Source organism: Acartia tonsa, chromosome 13 (assembly GCF_053477335.1).
Source record: "Acartia tonsa isolate MP-2025a chromosome 13, ASM5347733v1, whole genome shotgun sequence".
NCBI lineage: Eukaryota > Metazoa > Arthropoda > Copepoda > Calanoida > Acartiidae > Acartia > Acartia tonsa.
Genome location: NC_137272.1, coordinates 4,839,338 through 4,866,757, shown reverse-complemented (window position 1 = coordinate 4,866,757; position 27,420 = coordinate 4,839,338). Strand labels below are relative to the sequence as shown.

At 32.3% G+C, this 27,420-nt stretch overlaps 2 protein-coding genes across 6 annotated transcripts in view; one reads left to right on the top strand and one right to left on the bottom strand.

Moving 5' to 3' along the window:
• The window catches only part of LOC145304027 (uncharacterized), an 11,596-nt gene extending 5,662 nt beyond the window's left edge, over positions 1-5,934 (top strand). Inside the window, exons 6-9 of one of the 2 annotated variants that reach the window (XM_080145785.1) lie at positions 236-319; positions 3,625-3,678; positions 4,815-4,902; positions 5,523-5,934. In XM_080145785.1, the coding sequence (XP_080001911.1) occupies positions 236-319; positions 3,625-3,678; positions 4,815-4,902; positions 5,523-5,591 (295 nt within the window). In that variant the 3' untranslated portion in view covers positions 5,592-5,934. The remainder of the gene's footprint in view (positions 1-235; positions 320-3,624; positions 3,679-4,814; positions 4,903-5,522) is intronic. The other variant, XM_080145786.1, reaches the window with a different exon arrangement.
• On the bottom strand, positions 5,879-27,420 carry LOC145304026 (muscle-specific protein 300 kDa-like). Of its 4 annotated transcripts, none has more exons than XM_080145781.1 (5): positions 27,208-27,420; positions 25,437-25,554; positions 24,690-24,761; positions 7,081-8,122; positions 5,879-6,852 (listed from the first exon to the last, which is right to left on the bottom strand). In XM_080145781.1, exons 2-5 carry the CDS (start codon positions 25,527-25,529, stop codon positions 6,257-6,259), a joined length of 1,803 nt encoding a protein of 600 aa, XP_080001907.1. In that variant the 5' UTR covers positions 25,530-25,554; positions 27,208-27,420; the 3' UTR covers positions 5,879-6,256. The 4 variants fall into 4 exon arrangements, with proteins under 4 accessions (XP_080001907.1, XP_080001906.1, XP_080001908.1 ...); XM_080145780.1 differs by lacking the exons at positions 5,879-6,852; positions 7,081-8,122 and adding exons at positions 12,428-13,367; positions 13,480-14,521; XM_080145782.1 differs by lacking the exons at positions 5,879-6,852; positions 7,081-8,122 and adding exons at positions 16,912-18,201; positions 18,382-19,420.

The following is a 27,420-nucleotide window of genomic DNA, read 5'->3' as shown; positions in this document are numbered from 1 at the left end:
TATTTTTCAATTAAGAATCCGCTTTCCTCACTGACTGACTGACTCACTCATTACATCCAACAGAAACATTTTATTAGAGAATATACTAGTGTAGGTATGTGTTTTTTAGTTTTTTGATTTTTTAATGTGTCCTTTTTTGTGTTCTTCAAATTTCCTAAGAGGGACAGGACAACGCAAATTAAATCTTCGGATCAATGGCCGTCTTTGGTCTTATCTTATCTGTGTTTTTTTTTAGAACTGAAAAACAGAACAAGCCAGTCCGACCAAAAACCACTTCTGTCACACAAAGCAATAGGTGTAAAACAGCTGGTGTTCATAGGTAAGAATATTTGTAAAACAGCTGGTAAAAATTTAGGAGTAAAACAGCTGGTGTTCATAGGTAAGAATAGGTTTAAAACAGCTAGTAAGAATTTAGGTGTAAAACAGCTGGTGTTCAAAGGTAGAAATAGGTGTAAACTCTCGTGTTTAAAGGTAAGAATAGGTGTAAAACAGCTGGTGTTCGTGGGTTAGAATATGTGTGAAATAGCTGTGTTCATAGGTTAGAATAGGTTTAAAACAGCTGAACGGAAATTAGGAGTAAAACAGCTGGTGTTCATAGGTAAGAATAGGTTTAAAACAGCTGGTAAGAATTTAGGTTTAAATCAGCTGGTGTTCATAGGTAAGAATAGGTTTAAATAAGCTGGTGTTCATAGGTAAGAATAGGTGTAAAACAGCTGGTGTTCATAGGTAAGAATAGGTGTAAAACAGCTGGTGTTTATAGGTAAGAATAGGTTTAAAACAGCTGGTAAGAATTTAGGTTTAAATCAGCTGGTGTTCATAGGTATGAATAGGTTTAAATCAGCTGGTGTTCATAGGTAAGAATAAGTGTAAAACAGCTGGTGTTTATAGGTAAGAATAGGTTTAAAACAGCTGGTAAGAATTTAGGTTTAAATCAGCTGGTGTTCATAGGTATGAAAAGGTTTAAATCAGCTGGTGTTCATAGGTAAGAATAGGTTTAAAACAGCTGGTAAGAATTTAGGTTTAAATCAGCTGGTGGTCATAGGTATGAATAGGTTTAAATCAGCTGGTGTTCATAGGTATGAATAGGTTTAAAACAGCTGGTAAGAATTTAGGTTTAAATCAGCTGGTGTTCATAGGTATGAATAGGTTTAAAACAGCTGGTAAGAATTTAGGTTTAAATCAGCTGGTGTTCATAGGTAAGAATAGGTTTAAATAAGCTGGTGTTCATAGGTAAGAATAGGTGTAAAACAGCTGGTGTTTATAGGTAAAAATAGGTGTAAAACAGCTGGTGTTCATGGGTAAGAATAGGTGTAAATCAGCTGGTTTTTATAGGTAAGAATAGGTTTAAAACAGCTGGTAAGAATTTAGGTTTAAATCAGCTGGTGTTCATAGGTATGAATAGGTTTAAATCAGCTGGTGTTCATAGGTAAGAATAGGTGTAAAACAGCTGGTGTTCAAAGGTAAGAATTTAGGTTTAAATCAGCTGGTGGTCATAGGTATGAATAGGTTTAAATCAGCTGGTGTTCATAGGTAAGAATAGGTTTAAATAAGCTGGTGTTCATAGGTAAGAATAGGTGTAAAACAGCTGGTGTTCATAGGTAAGAATAGGTGTAAAACAGCTGGTGTTTATAGGTAAGAATAGGTTTAAAACAGCTGGTAAGAATTTAGGTTTAAATCAGCTGGTGTTCATAGGTATGAATAGGTTTAAATCAGCTGGTGTTAATAGGTAAGAATAGGTGTAAAACAGCTGGTGTTTATAGGTAAGAATAGGTTTAAAACAGCTGGTAAGAATTTAGGTTTAAATCAGCTGGTGTTCATAAGTATGAATAGGTTTAAATCAGCTGGTGTTCATAGGTAAGAATAGGTTTAAAACAGCTGGTAAGAATTTAGGTTTAAATCAGCTGGTGGTCATAGGTATGAATAGGTTTAAATCAGCTGGTGTTCATAGGTATGAATAGGTTTAAAACAGCTGGTAAGAATTTAGGTTTAAATCAGCTGGTGTTCATAGGTATGAATAGGTTTAAAACAGCTGGTAAGAATTTAGGTTTAAATCAGCTGGTGTTCATAGGTAAGAATAGGTTTAAATAAGCTGGTGTTCATAGGTAAGAATAGGTGTAAAACAGCTGGTGTTCATAGGTAAGAATAGGTGTAAAACAGCTGGTGTTCAAAGGTAAGAATTTAGGTTTAAATCAGCTGGTGTTCATAGGTAAGAATTTAGGTTTAAATCAGCTGGTGTTCATAGGTAAGAATTTAGGTTTAAATCAGCTGGTGTTCATGGGTAAGAATAGGTGTAAATCAGCTGGTGTTTATAGGTAAGAATAGGTTTAAAACAGCTGGTAAGAATTTAGGTTTAAATCAGCTGGTGTTCATAGGTATGAATAGGTTTAAATCAGCTGGTGTTCATAGGTAAGAATAGGTGTAAAACAGCTGGTAAGAATTTAGGTTTAAATCAGCTGGTGATCATAGGTATGAATAGGTTTAAAACAGCTGGTAAGAATTTAGGTTTAAATCAGCTGGTGTTCATAGGTATGAATAGGTTTAAAACAGCTGGTAAGAATTTAGGTTTAAATCAGCTGGTGTTCATAGGTATGAATAGGTTTAAATCAGCTGGTGTTCATAGGTATGAATAGGTTTAAAACAGCTGGTAAGAATTTAGGTTTAAATCAGCTGGTGTTCATAGGTAAGAATTTAGGTTTAAATCAGCTGGTGTTCATAGGTAAGAATTTAGGTTTAAATCAGCTGGTGTTCATAGGTAAGAATTTAGGTTTAAATCAGCTGGTGTTCATAGGTAAGAATTTAGGTTTAAATCAGCTGGTGTTCATAGGTAAGAATTTAGGTTTAAATCAGCTGGTGTTCATAGGTAAGAATTTAGGTTTAAATCAGCTGGTGTTTATAGGTAAGAATTTAGGTTTAAATCAGCTGGTGTTCATAGGTAAGAATTTAGGTGTAAAACAGCTGGTGTTCATAGGTAAGAATAGGTGTAAAACAGCTGGTGTTCATAGGTAAGAATTTAGGTTTAAATCAGCTGGTGTTCATAGGTAAGAATTTAGGTTTAAATCAGCTGGTGTTCATAGGTAAGAATTTAGGTTTAAATCAGCTGGTGTTCATAGGTAAGAATTTAGGTTTAAATCAGCTGGTGTTCATAGGTAAGAATTTAGGTTTAAATCAGCTGGTGTTCATAGGTAAGAATTTAGGTTTAAATCAGATGGTGTTCATAGGTAAGAATTTAGGTTTAAATCAGCTGGTGTTCATAGGTTAGAATAGGTTTAAAACAGCTAGTAAGAATTTATATGTAAAACAGCTGGTGTTTAAAGGTAAGAATAGGTGTAAACTCTCGTGTTCAAAGGTAAGAATAGGTGTAAAACATATGTTTATAATGCTCTCCCCTCCACTACATCCTACTATTTCAGCTTTTGATAGAAAAAAGTGCTTGCCAGTAATTTTTGTGTGGCTCCTCCATATCTGATAAAGAATGAGGTATTACAGACAAAGAAACATTTTCCAGTTCGAGACTAGGCCTATATTTTATATATAATTTAGAACTCAGTCTTTACATTGAGACAAAGGGTGGGCGCCATGCTTTTCAGATACATCACATATCAATAAGAATATACCTTATTTTAGAAAATCTTCGCATGGAGAATTGAAGGTTGGGGAGCTAGACAAACATAATCCAAGGTAGTGTTATTTCCAGGGATTTTTAAGAATATATAATCCTTATACTAAAGTAACAGGATGTCTGTCTCTCTGTTTGTGTGTTTGTACCCCTCCCCCCCCAAAAAAAAATTTAGATTTTTTAACTAAAATTAAAAATAAGGAGGGGGATGGCCCTTTTTCTTTAAAAATCTAAAATAAGAAATTGGGTTATCAAATTCGACTCCCCCCTCCTCAAGTGCCCTTAGAGACCTCTAGGGGGCGTAGCCGCTAGTAAACGATGAACTAATATAATATCCAATGATGTAATATTTTCAAGGGGCCATAAATCCAAGCTCAGTCTACTCGAAGCGACAGCTTCGAGTGAACTGTGCTAGTTAATTGGAATGTTTTTATTTTTATTTGTTTGAGGAACCCGGGTAGGTCGAAATGATCAATTTCTCTGTGACTGTCAAAGAGAACCCTATCGGTACACCTGTTAGCGAGATACTTCGCTTCACACACATAGACAGACAGATATCGTGTTAACTTTATACAAGAATAGCCCTGTTCTTTAATATAAATAAACCCCTGGCCAAAGAACACATAGTAACTTAATTTGTATGTCATTATGTTCTTCATTTTTCAATGTGTTTTATTATAGTTTGTTGCTTTTTTTTAAAGCGAAGCTTTTCTATAATTAGCATTTTTCGTTAATTTAAGCATGTAAGAATTGTCCTATTGATTTTAAACTTTGCATGGTGATTCATGTAGTAGTTAGGTACGATTTGGAAAGCGTAGCAACTCTTTAATCGTTACCAGAATGTCCGTATGTTTATTTTAAACATGCTGAATTTTAACTTTTTTTAACTACAAATTATTATGTGATATGATTATCCGATTGGTCTGATTTTTGGAATACTGATTCCTAGGATAACAAAGTACAATGTTAAAAGCGAGGCATCTCTATAAAAAAGTCCTAAAATGTAAGTATGTCCTTGTGTATTTAATCAGTTTTTCAACAAATTTACTGACAGGATAACGCCGTTTCACCTTTATACATTCATAATCAAATTATTCATTTCTGACACTCTACAAGTGTTAATGTTGGTTGTCCTACCGTTTACATTTTCACTTTTATGGATGTTGTCATTTTTGTTTTTAATAAATGTTATGTGCAGGTCAGGCAGAGTTGGGGAGGACCTGTTGGAGCAGATGAGAAATCTGGCAACTTCTGATGATAAAAACATTAAGAATAATAATCACCAGGTATATTTAAATCATAATATATAATACAAAGTAGAGTGATGTCTGTCTGTCTGTTTTTTTGTACCGAAGGATCTCGCTAACCGCTAAACCGATCGGGTTCTACTTAAAAGATAGCTTCTCATAGGTCCCAGAAAGGTTTATAACTATTTTGGGGGAGGATACCACCACCCTCCCCAGAGAAATTGACAAAAATAAAAAAATTTTTGCAATTTGCTAAAAATATAACTAAAACCATCTATTGGCGATAAAATATTTTTTGTAAATAGTTGATTTTAAAATAGATTAAAAAGAAACAATTTTACGTGTCTTTAGAGGCCTCTAGTATTTCCATCAAATTTCATTAATTGCGGTGCTAGATCGATTCCTAGATTTGATATTTTCCGTGATTTTAAAGGTTGCGTGATTTTAAAGGTTTTGTTATTTCCCTATTTTATCAAGTTTAATGTTTATTGTATGACACTGCTCTATAGTAAATTTTTCCCAATGTCTATTCATAATTTTTAAGCTTCGCTACTTATGGATGTTGTCATCCTTGTTTGGTATACAATTGTACAATGTACTTTAATTTTCCGTGCCTTGTCTTATCTCCTAAGATCCCTGATGAATTTAACTTATTTTAGCCAAATGCCATGGAGAAGTATATGAAGATGAAAGCTGAAAGAGATGCAGATCCTAATGTTAAAGAATAATAACCATCTAGCCTTCCCTAATATCTGTAATTTAAAGTAATTGAATTAATTGTTCCCTTTATTGATTTTTTAATACTTAATTCTCTACAATGAATAATTCCTCTTGTAGATAATTATTTATTCTTAAAACCAATATTTGCCAAATATATTGGGCATTTTCATATTTTTTTGTTAAAAATTATTTGTAGCTTTGTACCTTGTTTACATCTGATAGCTTTTACATGTTTTGTTACAGCGTTTTCTATTTTATTTATTGTCACCATTTGATATTTATTAATTAACAAATATTTAAATCATAAACTATATTTCATTTGTAATTAGTAAGTAATAAAACTATTCTAAATATATTCACAGTTATTTCCTCTTTATCATTAGAATTCTAACATTTCATAAATACAAAAGCCACAAGAATACAAATTTAGTTTGAATTTATAGCAATTTTTCAAAATAATTATTTTATTATTCAGCCTTGTTTGTTATGTATTATATTGAATAATTGCTATGAAATTCAGGGTGAGTCAATGCACAGCATTTAAAAGTTGAATATATCTACCAAAATACTACATTTTGACAGATTTGGACAATGCAGAGTGATGATTTCCTCCTTTGTGGGGGATAATCCAAGATTTCCATAATATTGTTCAATAGGCAGGAAGATAAGTAGTTTACAAGCCATCAACAAGCTTCTCCTTCTGCTTGAAGATGTTCTTGAGCTCACCCAGGGTGGACTCCATCTTCTCAAGGGAGAACTGGTTCTCACCATCAGCAGATTTGTCCTTGGCAACCCAGGTGTTGAGTTCAGTGACAGTGTTGTCAAGCAGGGTCCATTCCTTCAGCAGAGTGTCAACCTTGGAAACCCAGCTGTCAGAAGTAGCCTTAACACTGTCGTATCTGGCCTTGAGGGCAGCAACTTCAACATCAGCCTCCTTGTGAGTGGTCATCTTCTTAGCAGCTCCATCAGCAGTCATCAGGACCTTCAGGTAGTTCTCACAGCCCTTAGCGAAGGTACCAACCTTCTCATACAGGACCTTGACTTCATCAAGGTTGGTGGGCTTTGTAAGACCCTCCTTAGCAGCACCCTCAGCCTGGACCAACCAGGGAGTGAATTCCTTGATACCAGTTCTGTACTCAGCCCAGAACTTGACATCCTCAGAGTACTTGTTGCACTCACTCTTGGTTCTCTCCTGGAGCTCAGTGACATACTTAGTAATTCTGTTCAACTCATCCTTGAATTCCTGAGCATCAGCAGGTACCTTATCGCCTAATAATTAATAAAATTAAAATCAATTTTTACTGAAATGACGATGTTCATGTCAAAATATAGAATCATGGACAGTATCGAAACTTAAAAGACTTTGCTGGAGACTAAAAACACAGATTCCTATAACAGAATCCAATCCTGAAGTCTTATAATTATTATATAGATTTATAATTTATTTTAAGAAATAATCTTTTTAAAAATTCACTGAAAATCAAGAAAAAAAATTACCTTGAGGAAGTAGCTCCTGCTCAGTGGCAGCATTCTGGACAAGGATCTCCATCTTGGCAGCAATGTCTTCCTGGAGGTCCATGGTTCTGGCAACTCTGTCCTCAGGAACCATCTTATCACTGGAGTTCTTAATATCCTCAAGCTCAGCAGTGGCAGAGTCCTTCCAGGCATCAATGGACTTCAGGGAAGCATCAAAGTTGGATAGGGCAGTGCAGAACTCCTGGAGTTTGTCAACCTTGTCCTTGAATCTACCAAGAACCTCAAGCTTCTCCTCAACAGCCTTGATTTCCTTTTCAAGGATCTTCTTCTTGTCATCAGGAAGGGTGATGCACATGCACTTGTAGTTCTTGTTCTTGATGGAATCAAACAGACCACTGATGTTAGCATTGTCCTTGTTGAAGATGTCTTGTCTTTTCTTCAAATCATCAAGAGCAGCATTGAGGTTAAACCTCTTCTTAATCTTCTTGATCTCTTCCTCAGCCTTGTCAAACTGAACAGCAATGGTCTCATTGTTTTCAGCATAACCAATCCAAGCATCCTTGGTCTCCTGGAGGAGGGTAAGTCTGTCTTGAGCCTTGTTCTTGGTGTCATCCCAACCAACTTCAATACGTTGGACATGGCCTTCCAAGAATCTTGGTTTGTCAGGGTTCTCCATGATCTTCTTACCCTTCTCAATCAAATCTTTGACAACATTACGCTTAGTCTCAAGCTGATTAAGAGACTTTTCCTGTCTTTCAATCAACTCATCAACATTCTCAACACAGGAAGGAGCAATTTCTCTGGTAGATGACAGCATAATACCATCCAAGAACTCAATGTAGGGCTTCAACTCATCACCATAGGCATAACATTTCCAGTACAAGTCAACCATAACCTGGGTCTTGGAAACAGTAGGAATAAGTTCTTCGTGCTTCTTGATGAGAATATCTAATTTGTCCATCTCATTTTTACGTTGATCTTTTGCCCTTTCAGCCATAAGGATCTCTAGAATCTGGGCTAACCATTTCTTGACCTCTGCTCTTTCCAGATCTTTGCAGAGAGCCTAACCAAAACAATAAATATTTATAGAATTGACTATTTTTAGTTTTTGTGAGAATGCCTAACTGATATCTTTCCCTTATCTAAACATTTTGTCATGTGCAATGGATAATTAGAATGATAAAAGCAAATGCATTTTACCAAGAACACTTATGATATATTTTACTCATTATTCAGCTCTCCCTACATTAAAGTCTAAATTAGTACTCCTTAAATATCTATTTACTAGTGACGAAAGCGGCCTTAGGCCGCCTTAGGGTCCGAGTTATTAGAAAAAAACAGAAGGTCATTTCAAATTATAGAGTAGCTTCTCTACTAAAAAATATTTTAGCAGAAAATCTTACATGAACTTTATATGTCTGTCTGGTACACAATCAGAATCATGGTTTACTTTAAAATAAAAATAGAAAGCACATTTTTCTGTGAGGATTTCGCTGACTAAAAAGCATCATATATTCAATTATCTTTGTCAGTCCGTCCGTCCATTATGCTAAAGTTTTAGCAATTAGATTTTATGGTTTTAGAGATGTATGTTTAAAGTTTACTGTATATATTTCTATTGAAATCTAATGTTTTAACCACATTGTCTATCTTATTAGATTTTTATTAACTTCACAAAGTTTATGGATGTTATCATATGTTTCTTTGTACTCTAATTGAAATGTCTGTCTGTCAGTAAGAAACCGTAAAGGAGTAAACGTGAATTTCTCTTCAGTTATTAAAGATAAATGGCTGGAATTAAAAAAACATCTCCATACTGATGAATATCCAGTATATAACTTACTTTGTCCGTCCGTCTGTTGGAAAGCTTTGATATGCATTTACTATCAAAGATATTGTATAAATCTATTGTAAACCTTTCCATGTTTTTTAGCTTTACTAAGAACTTATAAATAATGTCATCCTTGTTAAGCTTTAAAATTTCTTAGAAATTCTTATAATTAATCCTATCAAGAGTAGAGGCACATAAAGTGTAAACCTCGGTGGGTTAGAACCCCTTGCAAGAATTAGGCTTATGGGAATAACCTATCCCTTCTAATTTACAATTTATCTATAATACAAAGTAGAACGATGTATGTCTGTTTGTAGCGAAGGATCTCGCTAACCGCTGAACCGATCGGGTTCTCTTTTACAGGTCCCGGGAAGGTTTATATCTATTTTCTTGGAAGTGTATTTTCAATGCTTGATATGTACTCGATATGGGAAAGCACCCTAAACCTCACTTGCTTAATTATTATTAAATATATTTTTTACGCGAAGCACCTCTATAATTAGAAATGTCCGTCTGAGGGTAAACATAATTCTTCATCTGCTATCAAAGATAGACGGCTTTAATTTTAAATTAAAAATGTATTTTTTCCCTTTATATGCCGTCGGTCTGTCAGTATAGCTTTTAGTATTTCCAGGGAAGACTTTATTATCTTATCTTCTATTCAAGTTTTGTATGATTTACAACATACAACATTAAATAACTAATAAAGATATTTGTATTTGTAAATATATTGTCAATTTGATTTTAATGTCTCATTCTTAATATCTAATCTACTTGACTGATTGGGTTCTCTATTTTATGTAAACTTAACATCGATCCCGTGATGGTTTTAGGCTATTTAATTTTTAGATTTAAGTCTTGGGATGGGTTTAAGCTTTTTCTCTAGTCCGTAGATAATAAAGTGGCAAATGCTAATAATACATAAAGTTTTTTTGTCTGAAGGTTAAAATCTCGATAACTACTAAAGCGATTGGGTTCTCAATTTTAGGTAAGCTTCAAATAGGTCCCATGAGGGCATTAGGCTATTTCATTTTTAGATGGTTTTAAGCTATTTTTTCTAGCCTGTTTCTGCCCCTTTAATTACAGAGCCCCTGGATGTTAGGTACGCATCCGCTAGGTATGCATTTTTTTATTCAGAATTTAAATAATATGGATTTTGTTAAAATTTCCCTGACATTTCCTATGCCCTTTTTTTTTGGGGGGGGGGGGGGGGCACTGTATATTCACAGGGGAAATATTAGAAAATAAATATAAATATATTAACTTGCATATAAAGATTACTTCAAGTTCAACTACTTATGTTAGAATTTCTGTCCGGCTGATTTTAGTTATTTATTTTATAATAAAAGCCTTTGATACTATGAACGTAATAACATTCTGCATTAGCGTTTTCTTTTTTTTAAAACCTCTCTCTCACACTTGCTTTTTCTTCCATTTTTCTTTGTTTGATCTTCAGATACGTATGTTTTTTTCATTCTTTCAAAAATGCAATATGAATTATGGAATTTATTTTCCAATATATATTTTTTTATATAACCGTCACGAAAGGGTTAAAATGTTTTTAATTTTTGTTTGTAAATCTGAACACATTAAAAGTGGCGCTAGAATCAATTTATTTTAAAACTAAGTTTTCGTAAATTTACTATATTATGAATTTAAATTTTCTGTTTTTAGAATAGTAATTAAATACTTCAGCATAATGTAAATAGCAACATGAAATAAAAAAGATGAATTTATTCTTAATAAAGTAAATTATTGGGTCGTATTGTTCTGGGCAATGAGAGTTTATTATGGATTATTGGAGCACTATGAGTTTTACACATTTATTTCTTGGAAGACTTGAGCTCATATATAGACATTTATTTCCTATATAGATCTGACATGGATCTTGAAGCAATAATGCAGGCCGTTTTGTAAATGTTAAAAATTGGAAGAATCTATTAAATAAAAGTTATCGCAAATATACTTAGTAAATGATAAAGCCCACCAGAAGAGCATCTGTTTTATGTTCTTCAAATATTTTGAAATGAGTAAGAAATGGGTAAAATTTTCTAAATTTTTAGCCTTTTAACAAGCCATTGGTACAATCTCAAATTGATTATTTGCCAAGGTAAAAAGCTTTATAAAATTTTATAATCAGAAATAAATAAGGCCTGATTTAAAGATCATTTGTTAGCTCTGTATTTTAATGCTGTCAACAGTCTAATTAATCATAAAAAAACATGACTTTAGAGCTTGGCTAAAGCTTTTAAATTGATATTAAATTTATGAGTTTATGTAGAATAGGGTCTATTAGAATTGTTATTTACAGTAGTATAACAGTAAAGTTTCCAATTTGTCCCATCCATACTAAGAAGAAAAAAAGATTAATTGAATCAAGTACAATAATCTTGTTTAGAATAAAAGATACACCTTGTCTGCTAGCTTATGAGTTGATTATTTTCAGTAACCTATAATTCTATATTTTTTACAGCATTCTGAACTGGTACTCAAAGTCGTAAAAACAAGCCAAGTTGTGTTGGTTCCAGTACCAATACTTTTTTTCCCTCTCATTGTTATTTATATAATATTATTGCTCAAAAAATCCTTAATAATGGGATTATTTTAAATTTGCCCACCAAAGTAAGAAAAATGATCTAACTTTATTCATAACCTATTTCATCCTCTACAAAGTTAAGCTGAAATGAATATCCTTGTACTAAAGTAACAGGATGTCTGTTTGTTTGTCTGTCTGTCTGTGTGTTTGGACTGAAGGACCTTGCTAACCGCTGAACCGATCGGGTTCTCCTTAATGGGGTAGATTCTCATAAGTCCCGGGAAGGTTTATAACTATTATGGGGGAGGGTACCTCCACCCTCCCAAGAGAAATCACAAATAATCTTTAAAAAATTTACGTTTCTTGATTTAACAAAGAGTGTTCAACGAAACATAAACGTCAAACGCAAGATAGACATATTTAAATATAAAAAAAATCATTTAAAGTGCCACTAGCGTAGCCGCTAGTTTATCATATAATTGTACACCATGATTCAAATGGTTAAAAAAGATGCAAGTTGTAAGAAAAATAATCATGGTATCTTAAGATCTACAGGATGAGAGATATTATCAAACAGCAAAGCTTTACCTATTACAACTTTATAGTCCTTATCAAATCTAAGTTGTAGTTTTATAATTGAGAACACTTAATTTTTCCAAAACTGTAAAGTTAAAGTTTTACTCAAAGAATAATACTTTTTTTTCATCTTAATGTCATCATTTTAGTATATTCAGGTAAGTGCTATCATGTTTAAATTATCCTTGATATACCTTAAGCATCATGTAGTATTAGATAACCTTTACTCCAGCCAGCTATCAGTTCAAATTCAGGAATCAAGCAGGTAAAGAGGCAAAATAGAAGATAAAAGAGCAAAATTAGGAAATGCATTATGTGTTTAAAATTAATTTTATGCCAATCAGAAAATTTGAATTATATTTACCAGCATTATTTAAATTTTGATAGAAAACCAATCTTTCAATAAAGAAAGAAAACAAATAAAATTTTTACATAATATTAATTTATATAAAACATAACTTTATCCTCTTTATCATTAGATCAATGCATAACATACTAAAAAAGCCACAAGAATAATAATATAAAAATATTAGAATCATAAACTGTGCAGTTGACTTTTTGATCTCTTTTATTTCAGCCATGAATAGGGAGATCCTGCACATTTAATTTGTATTTGATTAATGCACAGCATTAACCAACTCAAATTTTATATAAGAATATAATGCAATTTTATTGACACCACTATTTGATGATCAACATTTTAACCTTTTCCAAATCTTTTATCAAAAGTAGAGTCCTTTTAGGGGAGAACATTCTTGTTGTGAAGAAATTACAAGCCATCAACAAGCTTCTCCTTCTGCTTGAAGATGTTCTTGAGCTCACCAAGGGTGGACTCCATCTTCTCAAGGGAGAACTGGTTCTCACCATCAGCAGATTTGTCCTTGGCAACCCAGGTGTTGAGTTCAGTGACGGTGTTGTCAAGCAGGGTCCATTCCTTCAGCAGAGTATCCACCTTTGCAACCCAGGTGTCAGAGACAGCTTTGACTTTGTCGTATCTACCCTTAAGAGCAGCAACTTCAGCATCAGCTTCAGCATGAGTAGTCATCTTCTTGGCTGCTCCATCAGCAGACATAAGAACCTTCAGGTAGTTCTCACAGCTCTTGGCAAAAGCTCCAACCTTGTCATTAAGAGCCTTGACCTCATCAAGGTTGGTAGGCTTAGCAAGACCTTCAGTGGCAGCAACCTCAGAGGTGGTCAACCAAGGAGTGAATTCCTTGATACCAGTTCTGTACTCAGCCCAGAACTTGACATCCTCAGAGTACTTGTTGCACTCAGTCTTGGTCTTCTCCTGGAGTTCAGAAACATACTTGGTGATTCTGTTCAGCTCATCCTTGAAGTCCTGGGCATCCTGAGGAACCTTATCACCTACAATAATTAAGCATAAGAATAAAATAGAACTATATACATAAAATGTCAAAAATTACACAGTTCTTTTAATTTACTTATGAAAATTTACTAAGTTTTATCCAATAATTACCTTGGGGCAGAAGTTCCTTCTCAGTGTTAGCATTCTCAACAAGGATGGCCATCTTGGCAGCAATGTCTTCCTGGAGGTCCATGGTTCTGGCAACTCTGTCCTCAGGAACCATTTTGTCACTGGAGTTCTTGATATCCTCAAGCTCAGAAGTAGCATTCTCCTTCCAGGCATCAATAGACTTCAGGGAAGCATCAAAGTTGGACAGGGCAGTGCAGAACTCCTGGAGTTTGTCAACCTTGTCCTTGAATCTGCCAGCAACCTCAAGCTTCTCCTCAACAGCCTTGATTTCCTTCTCTACAATCTTCTTCTTATCATCAGGGATAGTAATGCACATGCACTTGAAGTTCTTGTTCTTGATGGAATCAAACAGACCATTAATTTTGTCATTGTCAGCCTTGAAGATGTCCTGTCTCTTCTTCAAATCATCAAGAGCAGCCTGGAGGTTGAACCTCTTCTTGATCTTCTTGATCTCCTCTTCGGCTTTCTCAAAGCACTGAGCAATGGTCTCATTGTTCTCAGCATAACCAACCCAAGCATCCTTGGTCTCCTGAAGGAGGGTAAGTCTGTCTTGAGCCTTGTTCTTGGTGTCATCCCAACCCTCTTCAATGCGTCTGACATGACCCTCAAGGAATCTTGGTTTGTCAGGGTTCTCCATGATCTTCTTACCTTTGTCAATCAAGTCTCTGACAATGCCTCTCTTAGTCTCAAGCTGGTTAAGAGACTTTTCCTGTCTTTCAATCAACTCATCAACATTCTCAACACAGGAAGGAGCAATATCTCTGGTAGATGACAGCATAATACCATCCAAAAACTCAATGTAGGGTTTCAACTCGTCACCATAGGCATAACATTTCCAGTACAAGTCAACCATAACTTGAGTCTTGGTAACTGTTGGGATCAGCTCCTCATGCTTTCTGATTAACTCGTCTAACAACTCAGACTCTTTTTTCCTCTGATCTTTTGCCCTTTCTGCCATTAAGATTTCCAGGATCTGAGCCAACCATTTCTTGACTTCAGCTCTCTCTAAATCTTTGCACAAAGCCTGAGACATAATGATGATTGATGTGGATGATTTAGAGATCATAGCCCAGCATGTAGATAACTCAACCAGGAGAGTTCAATGCAGCATAACCATATCAAGATTACCAATTGATTAGTTAACCAAACATGATTGCTTAATTTTACTCATACTTTTAACATGTTTATTTCAGATGCATTTTGAATTTTAGGGGAAAAGATTAAAGATTTGATATTGTCTTACTTATCTAAAATAAAATAGGTAAACCCCCAAATTAAAAACTCAATAATTAAACACAAAATCTTAGTATAATCTAAAGGTATTTTCACTTAAAAGCATTGCTTAATGAGCCCATTCATATGCAAGATTTTAACCTACAGATGGTCAGACGGACATTTTTCCACTTTGTCTAGTTTTATTCTAGTTGAAATTATTCTTATTAGAAGTGCAACTATTATGTAATTAGAGTATATCCATATTTCTAAACACCTTGTTGTAAAAAGTTTGCAAATTTTTAAAATAAAACAATTCTTAACATTACTAAAAAAAAGATCAATTTTATAGACCTAATGATATTTGCAAATACATTTTTTGTATAATAGTTTGATAATCATTGTAAATTAAGAAGTTTGATATTGTTGTGCTATCTATGAACATAATTATCCTGTTTGAGAAACATTATTATTCTCTCTTATTCTTTAATGGTTCCATTGACCTAATACTTAAAGGGAGTGTGAACGTAAAAATTTCTCATCTGATTATCAAAACTTAACATTTTCTAAGCACATTTCACTACACTGATCAACCAAAAACGTCCTATTAACAAAAATATCCAGGAATAATCCCTTGATTTTATGGTATTTTGGGAGGGAAAAAGGAAAACAGGAAAAATCTGAACATTTTAATTTCTTATAATGTTTGTAGGGATATTTAACATGTCATATATAGTTGAAACAATTTACTTACTGTTAAGGATTTATTTTATGCTATAAAATTGCCAATTAGTTTTTTTATAACATAGTAATTAGGTAATTAAGACCTATTTTAAATTCGTATTATTGACAAAAAAATACCTCACTGTCTACAAAGGGTTGAATCTCATAGGTTATTTAAAATAATAATATCCTTTTTTATTGTGTTGGACAATAAATAACCCACTTTGGAGAATTAGTTTACACTTTTATCAGGCTGTTCATAAAGAAATATTGCGTCTTTATTTTTTACAAATTTGTAATTAAAGGTAGGCGAGAGATGGGCCATCTAAAGTTAATTGGATAATAATAAAAAACCTGTTTCTGGCTTTGTTATTGTATTTGGTTTTCAATAAAAAATATTGCTTATTTTATCAATTTCTAAGTAACTATACATTGTTTTAAAGCAAGGATTATGTTAAAAGTCAGCTTAACCGTTAGGAAAAATCTAGAACTATGTGAAAAAGTTTAATTTTAGCTATAATGGGAGAAAAAGGCAATTTAATGCACATTTTATATAATACGGAAAATTTCTTCCTTTCCCTGTACCTTATAAAAATCGTCGGAAAAAGCCGTTTTTTAAGCAAACAAAAGCGCGTTTTGCTCAATCTGTGAGATATTATGAATGAGATGATGTTAAGATTTGATATTAAGATGAGAAAAATTTACGTTCACAGTCCCTTTAATGTAAATGAACTTTCAGATATTTGCACTTGCCCTTTAAAAAACATTTCTTTTTCTTACTTAATGATGAGTTGCAAAAAAATCAAGTAAATTTTCCAATTTGTATCCTACTTAATGTGAAGTAAATCATTTTACTGTGTCTCAAAGACATGTTGTTCAACCTAATTTATTGAGAAAAAATACATGTCTTATTATAATTTGACGAAGTAATCAGTATAGTAATTACAAATTGAGCAATTTAATAAATTCAAACAACCACATTTCCACCAATTGAATCATAATAGATTCATTACTTTCTTTTTTTTCTTCATAATTTTATCAAACCATGAATTTGTTAAAATATTTATATTTATTTGTATTAGCTACACTATGATTTGTAAGATAGCTACATCTAAGTATTGAATTAAGAATGAAGCCGCAGAGCCACTAGAGCTGTTAATAATGGTTTTTATGACTTAATGTAATCTAATTACATGTTGTTTATGCATAACAACAGAGAACCATCCAAGATCATTTTTGTATACAAAATAAAACTTAGGATCATTTTAATATTCATTAAAAATCTTTTTCCAATAAAAATTGTAAATAACTTCAGTAATTAATTTAGTAATAAAATTGAACTTGTAATTGTTGAAACACTAGGAGGATCATAGAATATAGAATTAAGAATTTTTACTAATAGCATAACTTACAAATTAACTGTTATTGAATGGTTCTCTCTAGCCTAAGCATTATCTAAAATAAAAATAAAAACACAAGTTTGGACAATATTAAGTTTATATACATATCTTATGCAACAGACATAACAACAAAATTTCTTATAAAATGGACGGACAAGTGTTGAATACATATTTTTATAATAATTTACACAAATATACAACAAAACCACTAGAATCAATGCCAACATTACTAATAATTGCAGTAAAAAACCCATGTATAGTCAAAATGGGCTTAAATGGAAAAGCTTTTTCCTAACATTTAATAACAAATTTATATTGGGAAAAAGCTTTCAGCAAATTTAAACTTTGCATGGATCTTAAAATTGTTTCTTTTGCAAGATAAATCCAATTTTAAAATGTAAACATAAAGGAAAGCGCGTCAGTTCATGGGTAAATTGCATGTTTACTTTAAAAAATTGGATTTATATTTTATCATAATTATTTAATTTCTAATCAGCCAATTAGATATTTGTTTCTTATTCGTAATATTCAAAGAATTTTTTTAGCAAAAATATGCTATGTAAAGCTAATAATGACAAGGACAAAAGTTTTTGATGTTAAAATTCACAGGACAATATTCATGATTCAAATATATAATATGTATATTTATTTAATAATATACATATGATGTATTTATTTTACCAGCATACCTTTTGTCTCTTTGATAATGAACCCAAGATGTTAATAAATGAGGTGTTGGGTTAAAATTAAAGAGTGGAGGTAAAGATATGGATTTACAGGTTCTCAACCAATTTCTCCTTCTCCTTGAAGATGTTCTTGAGCTCACCCAGGGTGGACTCCATCTTCTCAAGGGAGAACTGGTTCTCTCCCTCAGCTGTCTTATCCTTGGCAACCCAAGCATTGAGCTCAGTGACGGTGTTATCAAGCAGCTGCCACTCCTTAACCAGGGTATCAACCTTTTTGACCCAATCATCAGACACAGCCTTAACTTTGTCGTATCTAGCTTTCAGGGCAGCAACCTCATCATCAGCCTCCTTGTGGGTAGTCATCTTCTTGGCAGCACTGTTGGCAGCTTCAAGAACCTTGAGGTGGTCCAGGCAAGACTTCTCAAAACCATGGACCTTCTCAGCAAGGGCAGTTGCTTCAGGCAGGTTGGATGGCTTAGAAAGACCCTCAGTAGAGGCCTTCTCGGCCTGTGTCAACCAAGGTGTGAATTCCTTGATACCTGTTCTGTATTCAGCCCAGAACTTGACATCTTCTGAGTATTTATCACATTCTTGTTTGGTCTTTTCCTGGAGGTCAGTCACGTACTTGGTGATTCTGTTAAGCTCATCTTTGAACTCCTGGGCATCAGCTGGTACTTTGTCACCTTGATAAAATCAGAACATTAATAATGATTACATAATTAAAATGCAAAAAATACAAATTTTGATTATAAGAAATAAATTCAGTTTATAAAAAGTCATAGAATTAATTTTTTTTGTATATGATATAAAATAAAATCTTAAATTATATATTGTAGACTTTACCAAAAAAGGTCAAGATTTACCTTGAGGTAACAGGGCAAGCTCCTGCTCTGCATTGTTCTTGATAACTTCGAACTTTGCAGCAATATCCTCCTGGAGATCCATAGTTCTGGCAACTCTATCCTCAGGGGCCATCTTGTCACTAGACAACTTGATATCCTCCAGCTCCTTAGTAGCTCCCATCATCCAGCCATCAATGGTCTTCAAGGAGTCATCAAAGGCTTTAAGGGCAGTGCAGAAGGTGTCAATTTTTCCAACCTTTTCCTCAAACTGTGAAACCACAACCAGCTTCTCAGTCAGAGCTTTGTTCTCCTTCTCAATCAGCTTCTTCTTGTCATCAGGGATGGTGATGGACATAACATCAACATTGTGTCTGATAGCATTGTACAGACCCATGATGCTGTCCTTGGTGTTCTTAAGGATCTCCTGTCTCTTGTGAAGATCTTCAAAGGCAGCCTGGAGGTTAAACCTTTTCTTGACCTTCTTGATCTCCTCAGCACCTTTGTCAATTTCAACAACAATGGTTTCATTGTTATCAGCATATCCAACCCAGGCATCCTTTGTCTCCTGAAGAAGCTTGAGTCTCTCCTGAGCCTTTGACTTGGTGTCATCCCAACCCACTTCAATACGTTGGACATGACCTTCAAGGAACTTGGGTTTGTCAGGGTTCTCCAAGATCTTTCTGCCCTTCTCAATCAGATCTCTGACAACAGCTCTCTTGGTCTCCAGTTGAACAAGAGACTTTTCCTGTCTCTCAATCAACTCATCAACATTCTCAACACAGGAAGGAGCAATTTCTCTGGTAGAAGACAGCATAATACCATCAAGGAACTCAATATGTGGTTTCAACTCATCACCATAGGCATAGCATTTCCAATACAAGTCTACCATTACTTGAGTTTTCATGACAGTAGGAACAAGTTCTTCATGTTTTTTGATTAATGCATCAAGAGCTTCAAACTCATTTTTCCGTTGGTCTTTAGCTCTCTCAGCCATCAATATCTCAAGTATTTGGGCCAACCATTTCTTGACCTCTGCTCTCTCTAAATCTTTGCACAGAGCCTGCACAAGGACAATATGTAAACAAAGGACAATGATATGTTAGTACAGACAAACAATGGTTAGAATGTGGAAGGTTTTGTAATGAGTTTATATTATATATGTACCAGAAATTTCAATATAAGCTCATTAGGTAATAATAATATTTTGATATATAGTGTATGGTTTAGATAAATAAAGTCAAACTTGGTGTGAAAATGTGGTTAAAGTTGACATTAAAATACAGGAAAACAATTGAAACTTTTTATTTGGAATTTTTAAATTATCTTATTTAAAATATATGAGATTAAAAGATATTGCTGTATGAAATTAATTTAATTTTAACATAATATTTTTTGAAACAATCAAAATTATGAATTATGAACAAGAAGTTCTCTCTGTTTAAAGATATTTAACAGTATTTTTAACCTTTACTTCTTGAAAATAATAAAATATATTGATTCTAATAACAAAAGCTGCTTATTGAAATAAAATAAAACTACTGGACAAAGAATATCAGAAAATGTACAAAAGCTTGCAGTTTGAAAAAGATAATTTTTCTTTTGATAGAGATTTGTACAAATAAAGTGCAATGAAATATTAAGTTTACTTTTATGAATTAAAAATTACATCTACAATATATGAATATGAAAAGATAAGTTTGGTTAAATAATTCTGTTACAGGTCATCAACAAGCTTCTCTTTTTCTTTGAAGATGTTCTTGAGCTCACTGAGTGTCGACTCCATCTTTTCTAGAGAGAACTGGTTTTCTCCTTCAGCTGTCTTGTCCTTGGCAACCCAATCATTAAGTTCATTGACTGTAGAGTCAAGGAGTTTCCATTCTTGAACCAGGGTATTAACTTTGTTCAACCAGGAATCTGCAATCTTCTTGACCTTATCATATCTACCTCTCAACTCCTTGATCTGGTCATCAGCTTCTTGATGTGTGGTCATCTTCTGAGCTGCATCATTTGCAGCATCAAGAATCTTAATGTGTCCAAGACAACTTTTGTCAAAGAGGTTGATTTTATCATACAGTTGAAGAGCTGCTGGAAGAGTTGTTGGTTTTGCGAGACCAGCTGCAGATTCTTTTTCAGCAGCCTCAATCCAAGGAGTAAATTCTTTGATTCCTGTCTTATATTCAGCCCAGAATTTGACATCTTCAGAAAATGCTGAACATTCTAATCTGACCTTTTCTTGCAAGCCAAGGACAAATTTGTGAATGCGAGTTAGCTCATCTTTGTGTTCCATTGCATCCTTGGGTACAGTTTCACCTTGAGGAAGGAGAGACTTTTCCTTTTCAATTGACTCTTCAATAATGATAACCTTTGCAGCAATGTCCTCCTGAAGCTCCATGCAGACTGCAACTCTATCTTCAGGAACCATATCTTTTGAATGATTCTTAATTTTGTCAAGCTCACTTGCAGCTCTGGACATCCAGTCATCAAGACTTTTATTGGTGTTGTCAAAAAGTTCAAGATTTGTGCAGAAATCTTCAATTTTGTTAACCTTATCTTCAAATGTTTTCAAGACTGTCATCTTTTCTGTGAGGGCATCCAATTCTTTCTTAACAATGGCTTTCTTGTCATCAGGCAAAGTGATGCACATTGTATCATAATCTCTCTTGAGATCATCATAGATTTTCTGGAGTTCATTCTTAGTTTTGTCATACAACTGCTTTCTTTTTGCCAGATCTTCCTTAGCAGATTCAAGATTGAATCTCTTCTTGATTTTCTTAATTTCTTCCTCAGCTTTTGCAAAAGCTTCTTCAATAACAACCTGACCATCAGCATATCCCTCCCAAGCATGCTTTGTATCCTGTAGAAGTTTAAGTCTTTCCTGAGCTTTTAGCTTTGTATCATCCCAACCCTCAACAATCATTTTGACATGTTGATCCAAGAACTTAGGTCTATCAGGATTCTGCAGAAGACTGTTACCCTTCTCAATCAAATCTTTGACAACATTACGCTTAGTTTCAAGTTGAACAAGGGCCTTCTCCTGTCTTTCAATTAACTCTTCAACATTCTCAACACATGATGGAGCAATTTCTCTTGATGAAGATAACATAATACCATCCAAGAATTCAATGTGAGGTTTCAGTTCATCACCATAGGCATAACACTTCCAATATAAATCAACTTGAATGCTAACTTTCTGTACCCAGGGGATCAGCTCTTCATGTCTCTTGATCAGAGCATCAAGTTTGTCATACTCATCCTTTCTTTGATCTTTTGCACGCTCTTCCATTAGAATTTTTAGAATATGGGCCAACCATTTCTTAACTTCAACCTTCTCCAGGTCCTTGCAGAGGCTCTGGAAGAAACAAGTCAAAGTAAACATTAACAATTATATTCAATGAATATAATATGGTAAATGTTCTAATGCAGGTTTAAATGTTATCATTGTTCAAAATATTAGAAATTAACATTTCTACACCACTGCCTTGGAACATTTATGTGTACTAGTATCAAGTGAAAAGATTCATTGTTAAATAATTGTCTAAATTGTATGAGATATTAAATTAAAGCAAATTTTTTTCTTCAGAAAACACTATCAACTTCAATATATTTAACAAAGGATCTTATCTTTTTAAGTGCTGTACTCACTAGATAAGATTTTAAGCCAAAAAAAATAAAATTTAATAAATTGCATGGAAAACTATAAATTGTAAATTAAGACAACTTTAGAAAGCTTTATCTAGTACCTATTGAGTTGAGCATTTTCATTTCTTAATATAAACATTTGATAATAGAATTTTCCCCTTTTTTAACAGACAAAACGGACAAATCTAAGATTTGCTTTCTTTTCATGCTGTTAAAAAGCGAAAGCTTTTGAATCTACAAAGTTGCTGCTCATTCTAAAGCTAAACTACATGCAATTTTGAAATTAAAAAAGAAATAGATCTAAATAATAATAGTAACTTTTTCTAAAACTATTAAAAAAGGAGAAAGGAGAATAGTGACAATAGTTCATAAAAAAAACATGATAAAATAAGAATCTTATTTACTATAACAATCACTTTGATGTGTAGAATAATATCATTCTTGTGAAAACTAGTTTGTATCTTTTTTGATAACTCTTTTTTACAATAATCTTCCCAAGTATACTAAAGATCTAAAACAAGCATTCACTAAGATCATGTCCCCAATAGAAATAAGAAAAAAAAGATCTAAAACTAAGCTAAAATTCAAAGTAATCTACTTAAAATTGTCCTTTTCTCCCTTTAGATTCCTTCTACATAAAACCAATTCAATAGCATTTTAGGATCATTATTGTTCATCTGTTCCTTTCACCAATACCAGAAAAATCAACTTTTGATTAAGAAAATTTTTTTTTATAAAAAATAGGTGAGGTGAAAAAATTGGCAACAATATTGATAAAATAAAATGCTTTTGAAAAAAAAAAACATGCATCAAAGTTCTAATTTTACAATGTAATGCAATACATAAGTAAATATCAACTAATACATTCATGACATAAAACTAAAATACTACAAAGTAACTATAGTAAACAGAAAGAAGAATAGAAAAATACTAATATTGAAATGATAATTATTGAACAAATATTAATGAAATAAAAAAATTCATACCTAAATAAAAAGAATTTCTTCTGGTTTCCTGTAATTAATGAAGGCATGCATTCTTTCAACAACCTAAGACAGCTCATTAATCAAAATAAAAACCCTCTTTAAGAGAATTTTAAGCAAATTTAGCTTGGTCTGTAAAGCAAAATGTAAGTTTAGAAAACTGTGTGTGGTTGTTTATTGAATACAGCCTGTTACTCATGCAATTAATAATAAATATTTAAAAATCTATGTGCAGTGTTTTTTTCACATAGATTATTAAAAATAATGATTGTTAGTACTAAATAAGCAGTCTTTAAAGCTGTGTTAATAATCATGCAAATGTTGATGTATAATAATAATATCTGTTTGAAATTATATTTTCTTTTAGATATTTATTTGTAGCATTCCCTTGTACTATAAATATATAAAAATTGAAATATATAATTGATCCAATTGAAAATTTGTAAGAAACACTTGTTGAAATTTAAAATTGAATCAAACACTACCTACTAATGCCTACTTACAAACATATTTAAAAATATTTAGTAAAAGCTTGAAGTATTTCAGTTTGTATTGTAATGGTTTGATAAAATTGTACCCAAAATTAATGGTAAATGTAACAAAACTTAAAGATTTATTCTTTCTTATTTTCTGTAATATTTATGGCTCTTTTCTTTCTAATCATATTACATGCATTACCAATGTATATTATATACAAAAATCTTAAAATTATAAGCCTTGTTCAAATATATGCAATGCTTATAAATTGTTAAAACTTTACCACCTAGATTTTAGAGCTTAATACTTGATCTAATATTAATAATTTTTAAGCACAAGAGAAAATGCACAATACCCATGCATTTTAAAAGATAATATGCATGTAAAAATTCATGCTTTTTTCATGCAAAGTTTAAAAGAAAGGAAAGATATCAGATTTAGTGATTCATAATTCTCTAAATACAAAGTAAATATTTGACAATTTATCTTTATAGACATTTCAATAGTAAATCTGTAGATTATTTACAAAAATATTCTGTAAAGATAAATGACAAATGTTAAAAAAAATAATTGTCTAATCTAATTGAACTCTCAAAAGGGGAAAATTTGAGATTAAAAAAGTTTCTGAAATGTATTTGAATAATTTTTATTACTATATAAAATTTTTTAACTAAAGCATTTCACTTTTTTGTTTTTAATTATATAATGCTTTAGTTAAAAGTTTTATCCCTTTAACCCAATATAAAATTTCTAAAATGTGCAACCTTAAAATATTCTTTTTGTACTTTTTCCTTATGCACTTTTAAGAAATTTTAGTTGTGAAAGCCCCATATTTCATCAATATAACACAGAAGTTATGACTTTGATTATTTGAATTCATATCAAGAATAATAATAATGATAATTTAATTCAATGTCGTTGCTTTTGTTATTGATATTTTTAATAAATTTTCTTTAAAATCAGGATATGTAAGTATTTGACAAGAAAGTAAATGGTGCAGCCCTAATATTTGTGTTTTAAGAAAACTGTTCAGGTCTCAAATACTTATATTCCCTGACCTTTGTTAAAATGATAACATACATATTGCAGGGATTATGTATAAAATGCACAAAAAAAGATATTTTTGCCTTCAATCTTTAAAAAATAATGTAAATTTGGAGGCAAATCTAGATTTTTTTGGTGCAATATCCATATCCCTGTCATTTTTGCTATGTTATGATAAAAGCTTACATGGAAGTTGTCTCTCTCTCTCTTGAATTCAGCAGAAGTGTAGACTTTGTCAGCCATGATACGAGCGATGGCCTACAATAGTATGTAGATAGTTAGATAGATAGACAGATGTAAAGATAGTCAGAGAGAAATAAACTGTTAGATATCTATTTGAAAGGTCAGTTAAATAGTTAGATAGACAATTAGATATACAGTTTTACAGACAGTTATATAGACTGTTAGATAGATAGTCAAATTTGATACCATTTAAATAGCCAGTTGGATATTCAGTCAGATAGATAGTTAAATAGACAATAAGATAGACAGTTAGATAGACAGTTAGATAGACAGTTATATAGACAGTTAAATAGACAGTTATATAGACAGTCAAATACCATTTAGATAGTCAGTAGGATATACAGTCAGATAGATAGTTGAATAGACAGTTATATTGACAGTTAGATAGACAGTTAGATAGACAGTTAGATAGACAGTTAGATAGACAGTTAGATAGACAGTAAGATAGATAATTATATAACGAGTCAGAATAACAATTAGATAGACAATTAGATAGACAGTTAGATAGATAGTTAGATGGACAGATAGATAGCCAGTTAGATAGACAGTTAGAAAGACAGTAAAATAGACAATTTGAAAGACCAATATATATACACTCATTTAGATAATTAAATAGACAGTTAGATAGATATCTGAATAGAAGTTTTAGGGAAGATTCATTTACAGCTGATAGTTCTATTCAAAACCTACCTTCTCAACATTCTCCATCCACTCGGCCATCTTCTGGTGACGCATGTCATAGACATCCTTGATGAAGGTGTAGTTCTCCTGCCAGAACGTCATTTTGCCGCCCTCTGCTCTGCTCTACCTGAAATTTAGAGATAAAGTTGCACATTTTTATTTTAAAAAGGGATGGCAACATCCATAAATAGCAAAGCACGAAAAAAAATTATGATTAGAAAAAGTGATTTATAGAGCAAATGTTAAGTTGTCATCAAAAAGAAAAGGATGAACAAAATTTTTGTTATTTGAATTTGAGAAATATTTCTCGCATCGTACTATAAACAGCTTTCCGTGAATATAAAATGTACAATTATAAAATTAAAACCAGCCCTGAGATGCCGAAGGCACGGGCTAAAAAAACTGGTTTTATTCTTATGATTGAACATTATTATATGCGTAGAACACTAGATATAATATGATGCTAGACATAGTTTTATCGCATGAATGAGAACCGGTTCTAATCCTATGGATATTGATTGGTTTCGAATGATTACGAGAAAATTAATTAAAATTTTTAAAAATCAACAAACAATAGTATTGTGAGCACTTTGACTTTAAAATAGTGTTGAAAATATATTGTTTGCTTTTGACAAAAAAAACAATACCATTATGTTATTTAATTGTAACCTGAATTAGATATGTTCTATAAATTTTAATTCTATTTTCAAATAATATCAACTTTTATATTTGATTTACATCATAATATTAAAAAAATGTTAAATAATAATTTGGTTTGGAAAGAAAGCCATATTAGTTTTTACAAAATAACATGCAGTTTGTGGTTTTCTAATAGCGAAGCTATGAAAAAAAGTACACAAAATTATCCTTTTAGTAGATTACCATTAGTAGTCGAAACGTTTGGACCATCAACTTAATGAATCAGCCGATTAAAATTCTTTAAATGTCACAAAAAATGTTAAACCAACGGATAAAAATCGTCATTATAAAACTTTGGGGACTAGTGTAATAAACAGCCCAATGTCCCCTCCCTCCCTAATAAGCAACAACAATTTAATCTACTTTCTCTCTCAGTCCTCTGTTCTTTTAAAGTGTGTGTGAGAGGGGGGTGGGGGTGGGCGAGAGAGATGAAGCATTTTTTGATTTGTTTAAAAATAATTATATACACTTAAAATAACTATATTTTCCTCCTACTTATTGATTTTGTCATCCTTGTTTCTGTATAACTCAATAAATTGTATAATATTATACTTTTTGTAATTTTTATTGTTTAAAGTACTTTGTTTTATCAAAAAGTATTTATTTAATTAATTAATAATATTTTTCATATTAACTTTAATTTAAAAAAACTGAAAAATCACTAATTTAAACAGCAAAACTAAATATTTAGACACTAGATCACAAAATAATCAACCCCCCTTCTCTCCTAGCAAGAAATATTGTTTTTTTTAAATTCAAAAAAATAGTTTCACTTATAAGAAATTGAAAAATTCCTATTCGTTTTTTTATAAAGCACTAAATATCTGGTAGAATCTATACCTATCTCCTCTTAGGTTGTGTATACCTTCCCAAAAATAGATATTCCTATATTTACCACATTGTTTAATTTTCCATTACAGATTCCACATGATTTTATATACACCTATATATATATATTTATATGCATATTATATATAATCAAAATATTATACTACCTTCTTTATTGTTTATTGAAAGAAAACTTATTATTTTTTAACTTTATATTTGGACTTTAAACTACTCTTGGTTAGTTTGTTAGTACCTGATATTCGAGGGTTGAGTTGTCGACTTGGGTTTACCCGACACACTGAGGTTATAGGTCGGTCAGCTCGGCCCAGAACAGCACACACACGCACACGCGCGCACAATACACACGCTCGCGCAACTTACAATAACACCATGTATTGTGACAGTGTGCTTCCTAGAGTCATTATACAAGTCCTTAACAGCATCATTTCAACCCACACTTTCTTGT